The following is a 6,615-nucleotide window of genomic DNA, read 5'->3' as shown; positions in this document are numbered from 1 at the left end:
CACTTCGCCCCTGCTCCGGGTCCTTTGAACGTCAATCCACCATCAGGAGCACTTTCCACTTCCCCGTGAACGGTTGCATTCACGCAGAGGTACTCGTCACTCCATGTGTTCTTAGTTGACTTGTTGGATAAGAGGCCAACCAGCCCCTTGGTGAGTTCACGAGCATCACAGCCACTGCGCCAATTATTCTTTTCATTCCCGCAGCGGTACTCCTTCGCAATTTGCGCGTCCTTTTCCTTCCATGCAGCCAATACCTTCCTCATATCCTCCAACTTCTCCGTCAAGCCCACAAAAGCAATGTTGTACTTACCGTCCTCTGCAGCGACCTCGTACGAGCAGTACAGTTTCTTCTCTTCCTTCGGTTCTTCCTCTTTCAATGGCTGCGCTTCGACCGTGGCGTACAGCAGAGTGCTGGCGGCGACGTTCTCACCCACAGCGGATATCGGCCCAACATCATAAATTCGCTGCATGTCCGTCAGCCACAAGTGAAGTCGGCCCGTTTCTTTTTTATCCTTCTCAGAATATACCGGCCGACTGACGAGGATGACTTTCTGTCCATCGATCATCGCGCTGACGAAGCCACCCTGCGCGCCGTGCCCCACACGTGTACGTGAGTTGCCCCACACGCGTGAAAGAGTGTCGTATTCCTCCGTCCACAAATTCCCCATGGTGCTTGACCTGTAAACCCTGCGGCTGCCGTCATCACACGACGTCATCATTATAAGCTCTTTTTCCTTCCATTCAAGAACCGCAGGCTGGATGCATCCCTCATCACTCGTACCATTTGAAAACTCCCAGCCATAAGAAGTTTTTTTGGCGAGGATAACCAACGAAACAACCTTTCCATCATCCTTCAAGGCTTGAATAGGCAGCACGTAGCGACCATCATCCTCCATCTTAATGCCTGCGCCACCACCACCCAGAAATTGTTTGAAGCGTTTGGGGTTTGTGCGTTCACTCTCCCAAAGGTCATGTGGAACTCCTGACGTGCTTGCAACCTGGTTCCACTTAAACTCCTTCTTTTCCTCATCGTCATACGGAATCAAACTACCAGCCGCTATCCTGGGCGCCCAATATTTACCATCACCAGTCACCTCCGTCAATGGAGTCGTTGACGTGCCATAACCCCCGACAAGAGCATTTGTTGCACCATCTCTTTCATCCACAAAGGTTGTTGGACTCAACAGGCGGTCAATTTTCACGTCGTAATGATCAAACACGATGGCAGTTCCATTTGTCCACTCCCCTCCACTGCTTTCCATCGACCTTGCAGCAAGACTGACACACGATTTGTTATCCGTGGAGTTTGTGTAATGCGCTTCAACGGTGGCCACAACGACACCATTCACGTAAGCAAGAGAAGGTGCACGGAACGAGTCAAACGCCTGTAACAAATTTTCAGTCTCTGGATCACTAAACGAATCCCCTCCTTCAAAGATGATTCCATTCCTTGAATTGCCCTCCTTGCCGTAAGTGGCTTCACTGCTGCAGGAAGTCATCACGACGACGAGCAGCAGCACCGCAGAAGCAAACACATGACGGGACATGTTGGGCCTCTGCGGCTCACTCTTCTTTCCTTCCCTCCTCCTTCCGCTGGATCCGGTCACGCGGCGGCGGTTGTGTGTGCGGGGTGCCATGACTGCAGCAACACGTGAGAGCATATAAATATGTGTGTGTGGGCGGTGTGTGTGTTGGTCCTTTCAGAGCCTTACAATCTCACAGTAGCGATTCGCGCTTGTTTTCCTTCTTTGTGTGTGTTCAAGAAGTGAAGGAGGAAAACAGCAACAGCGGCAATACATCAGACACTTCGGTGGAGAGCAGAGTGGCGCACCCACGCAGAGAGCGGAACAAAAGAAAATCCGGAAGGAACGACATGGAGGAACATCGCCTACACACACAAAATGGGGATTCATGCATTGTGTCCGACTTTTAGCACCGAAATTGGTGGCGACAGACGGTCGCATATTTCTTTTTACCAAAAGAGCGGCATTCAATAGGAAACCCCACGAAAACGTAAAAATAGAATAACACCGTGCACAACAACAATGTTGCGCGTTTCGTGAGCTGCATGCTGTCGGTGTGGTTCGGCGATCCCGAGGAGGCCGTGAGTGGGCGAGTCGCCCTGGTATCACCGTCTCTTTGGCTTCTGCGTCGAAATTTTATAATGCATGCGGCTTGTCACTTATTTAGTAATTGTACTAGCGGACACGGGAGAAGGGTTCATACCATTGTGTGGGCGAAGTGGGAGAGGAAAGAAAAACATCTCCACGTGGTGCATTCGGGCCCCCACGGAGCCTTTTCTATTGCGTGAAGCGCAGGCTTCTTCATCTCGTCGGCCGTCAAATTTCATTCTTCTGCGTTAAACCCGTCCCCCGAGAGATGTTGGGGCCCCACCCCCGCCAGCGGACGCATTCCGTCGCCTCCAATCAGCATCGCGCGGGCTTTGCGCCGCCCAAGCAAAGAAGGTGCATGAAGCAAAATTGTTTCGGCAAAACATGGGAACGGAACCACCGCTTTCCCACAACCAACGCGCCCCACACTCGTCGGGTCAGAAAGTCCTGCAGCCACACCCTCCGCAAAGACGCCAACCACGCGCTTCATATTTTCGTGGTTCCCTGTGGACGTGGACGTTGGCGTGACGTTACAGCGCACCCGCCATCGGGCCACGGTACGAACACAACTGGACGTGAGAAAAAAAAGAAACGCAAATGAGGCTGAGGGGGAAATAGTCGTGGGAGAGGGGCGAAAGGGAGGGAACACCATAAAAGAGCGCATCCAAAAAGCCCATGGGCACCATTCAGGGCACGCTCGGTCCGGGCCAAAGACACATTTGCCCAAACGAGGGCACAAGGAGCAGGGCAGCGCCAATTAATTGAAAGAGAAACAAAGGAAACGCGAACAGCGACGCCCCAATCGCGGCCATGCACTCCGCAAAGGGGCGTTTCATTCTCCTCCCCTCTCCCTCTCGCTCGCTCGGAACGACCGAGCCATCCCGCCCAGCCCATTCCGCGCCTCCCGGGGGATGGGGAAGGCGGCCGAGGGCTCCCCAACGCCACCTCCGTCAATTTAGTGGGCGGACAGGAGAACGGTGGCGACGGCGGCAGGGTACCACTCCTCCTTGCGACGGGTCTCCCTCGCGGCGTCGGCGCTGCCTTGAGGAAAGCCCGCGTTGCCCGCTGGTGCTTTGATGGGTGGGGAGCGCCAGACGCGCAGCAACACATTCCCTCGTTTGTTTTTCAGCCGTCGACAATCGCGGTTGATGCGCCTCACGTCGCGACCGAACGACCTGCGATGCCAAATGCCCTGCAGTCTCCACGGCGGGCTCCCGGCGGGCACGCACATCATCGTACCGCTTTTCCTCCTCTCCTGGGGCATGTGTGCTGCCACTTGTCCGCCGCATGTAAGATGTTGTTCTCCAGAGCTTTGCAATTCTCCACCCAGTTGACTTCACCCTAAACACCCCCAAGTAACCTCACAAAATTTACCATCGCCTCATATACAGACATTTCGCCCAGTTGGTTCCATGCATCGCACTTCATGCGCTTACGCGTCCACCATATGGACGGCGCCGCGCCCGTGCATGGACCATGCTCGGCCTGCCGCCGCAGAGCGTAGAAAAGAAGCTTCTGCTTGTCGCCAAGCCGTGCAGCTCCCTCAATGTCCCCAAACTCATGGTCGAAGAAAGGTGCTGCCTTGAAATGGTTCCCGGGAAACGCGCGGCCCATGTGAGCGACTCCCGTGCTGTGGCCGCATCTCGGCTGAGAGATGAGTCGAAGAAAAAAGGGCATGATGTGGAACACGCACGGGAACACAGACACCAGAGTCCCCGCAAACCATTCGACGCCACCACACCTCTTTTTAGATTCCTTCAATTCTCTCCCTCCTCATTTAGGCGCCCCCGCGTCCTCTTCCCCGGCCACATGCAAACGCATCCAACTCCGCACTGCACGCTCAGGTCCGGTCCCATCTCCCCTCGGATTCCCAAGAAGTTGGGTTAGGCGCATCCATGCGCGTCGGGAATCCCTCTCTCTTCCTTTACCTCCCCTCCCACCCCCCTTGCCTCCCTCCTTTTATGCACATAAACGCACATACATATATATAGGGGACAGGTGCACACCAATAGGGCGGTTTTATATAAGCAAACCGCTCAAAGCATGGCTGCACAACGTTCATGGCGTTGCCGCGGTGAGAGTTCCACGGCCCAACGGGAGAGAAAAGAGAAAAAACAGTAGGCCCAATAACGTCAGCGTCGTCTCAGTGTAACAAAACGCCGAATACTGCGGGTCACCGGCAGATGATGCCACGGCAAACACCACAATGGATTTTTCGCCCGTGCGCATCACAAAGCCAGCCAGAGGACGCGGCAAAGACATCATGCAGGAGGGTTCATGCTCCAGTTTCCCTTTGGTATCCGCAGCACTTATTTCCCCCGAATATTGTGGACCTCACGTGGTGCCTGCTTCTTACCAGATCACCAAGCAAAAAATACTCGGCGGGCCCGTTCCTTGGCCCAGAGCAATTTGGTCGACGCACACCCGTCACACAACGACAACACCGCATTGTGGCAAAACCATTTCGCGCCATCGCACGCCAAACGCGGTCTGCCAATTCAGGGGACCTCCAACGGCTGTCCAAGTAAACACCCGGGCCTAGATAGCGAGACGCGGCGTCATGGAGTCGACGCTCCCTCCGCAGCAACGCACCATGACGCAGGCAAAACAGGCTTGGAGCCGACAGAGCCACCGCCACTTCGACAGCAGCGGTAGAAACACCACAGCAACCAGTACCCTCACTGCTCGCCAGACGAACAACAGCATCCGCTCCAACTGCGGTGCGCGCAAGAAAAACACACACGTGAAACATGCGGCGCCTACATCGTGTTCGCATAAGACCCCGGAAGACCCCATCCACGTACGCACACACCACTTCCGTGGAAAATAATTTTGCGAATTCCACATCTGCGGCTCGCTCTGCGTCGATAATAATCCATGCAGACAAAACTGACCATGAAGTCGAGAGGAACGGCGAGCAGGTCGACTCCTCAACACCAACGGCCTTGGCGTCCGCAGAAATATCTGAGAACGACTGGGCCGTCCGCACAATCAATGCCCTGCGCCTCCCTGCCAACGCTCGCAAAGATGTATACAGCAGCGGCACAACGGCAACAACTGCAAAGCCAACAACGGCGTCGAACACCTCCGCGTCGCGAAGCTCACCACCGTCCCGCTCGCCACAAAAAAGACGCACCAGGACCCTTCTCAGGCCAAATACCGCCTTCATTCCCCTCCGCTTCAACAGCGGTGCGTGTTCGCCAGGCAATCCACACAGACGCAAGCAGAAAGGCAAAGAAGACAACAACAGCACCCCAAGGCCTAATAACGCAGCAAAAAAGGTCAACATACACTCGCACGCGGAGGCTGGTGCAATTCCCAACCCCGTGGAAATAAGGCCTTGTAGCGACGGGCACAAAACTTCTGTTGGGGACCTCCAACATCGGATCCACATTGTCCACGCGCTCTCAAAATTCCACGGTTGTGCGTCAACGGCGTCTGTCCAATCCTCCCGTGGCAGTCCGGATGCACATGGTACACCGATGACTTGAATTCAGTCACCACTGGCGTTTCTATTGCCGCATTTCCCGCGGCATTACACCGCTCCATCTCCCTAATACGCTGACAATGCTGCTCAAGGGAATGATGCATCATTTCCCTCGAAACCTCATCTCGGGAATGCAACCAGTACATGTTCTCGGCGTAGGTCTGAATAGCGGCAGCCCGTTCTCACACCAAAAGAAGCTTGTGATCCACCTTCCTCGTCGTTAGCAAATCATTACGAAGATGTCGAAAGGCACCTCGAACTTCCTCCGCCACTATTCCCCGCCAGGAGCGTCATGGAAAGCGGTTTCCCCTTTTAAGAAGGGCACGGTAGAGACGCAGCCTCCCTTGTCGCCTGCATGCATCCACAGACAGTTCCACCGCACAGAATACGCGCCTGTATTCTATACGCATATATATATATGTATGTTTTCTTTGGAGGAGGTGGAGGGTCCAACAGCACGCCGCAACTCCCCTCCACGTCAAGGCGGATCACGCAGCAGGGAAACCAGCTCACATAGAAGAAGTAAAGAAAATGCCCCACCTCAAAACCCCAAACAAAAAGAAAGAAAAAGGAAGGACAATACACGCACACAAATATACATGCGCATATTAGAGTGGCCAACCGTCCCACACCAAAAGCAAAGACGAAGCCCCACCTCGTCCTATAAAACACCCCTTCCCCTAAAGACGCTCATAGACTACATTGCAGAAAAATTGACAACAAAAAAAAAAAAATGGTTATCCGTGCCTGGATGAGGCCGCGTTAAATATTCAAAGAAATATCACAAAAAAACCGATGGAAGGTGACAGTTTGGCTTACTGCGCCGCCCGGCATCCCCCCACACTTCAGAGAGGACGGATCCAACACCCATACACAAGTCAAAAACCAAACCAAAAAAAAAATAATAAATAATTCACATGTTGTAATAACCGGAATCTTTCTGAACTGACGAGGCGGGCAGTATTTGGGGGGCTTCACATCCGTCAGACACCTCCGCGTTAAGAGCGGCAGAAGCGA

General features: G+C 54.0%; 3 protein-coding genes and 1 pseudogene across 3 annotated transcripts, besides 3 other annotated features; all 4 read right to left on the bottom strand.

Moving 5' to 3' along the window:
- Tc00.1047053506253.39 (trans-sialidase, putative) lies at positions 1-1,661 on the bottom strand (the record flags this gene model as incomplete). Its single annotated transcript, XM_800042.1, has 1 exon — positions 1-1,661. A coding segment is annotated over one exon (1,661 nt), but the record flags the coding sequence as incomplete, so codon positions are not given.
- Positions 1-6,615: part of a sequence feature (areas not merged during assembly with more than two copies in the genome that could not be assigned to a particular haplotype) that runs on past the window's edge.
- On the bottom strand, positions 3,067-3,375 carry Tc00.1047053506253.30 (uncharacterized protein; the record flags this gene model as incomplete). The annotated part of the gene is made up of 1 exon (XM_800041.1): positions 3,067-3,375. The coding sequence occupies one exon, from the start codon at positions 3,373-3,375 to the stop codon at positions 3,067-3,069; it is 309 nt and encodes a 102-aa protein (XP_805134.1).
- On the bottom strand, positions 3,453-3,788 carry Tc00.1047053506253.21 (uncharacterized protein; the record flags this gene model as incomplete). Its single annotated transcript, XM_800043.1, has 1 exon — positions 3,453-3,788. The coding sequence occupies one exon, from the start codon at positions 3,786-3,788 to the stop codon at positions 3,453-3,455; it is 336 nt and encodes a 111-aa protein (XP_805136.1).
- Positions 4,021-4,070: a sequence feature (GA-rich).
- On the bottom strand, positions 5,429-6,094 carry Tc00.1047053506253.11 (annotated as a pseudogene).
- Positions 6,491-6,512: a sequence feature (AT_rich).

The sequence above is a fragment of the Trypanosoma cruzi genome, assembly GCF_000209065.1.
Source record: "Trypanosoma cruzi strain CL Brener chromosome Unknown tcruzi_1047053506253, whole genome shotgun sequence".
NCBI classification, from domain to species: domain Eukaryota; phylum Euglenozoa; class Kinetoplastea; order Trypanosomatida; family Trypanosomatidae; genus Trypanosoma; species Trypanosoma cruzi.
This window is presented reverse-complemented; position numbering and strand designations above follow the sequence as displayed.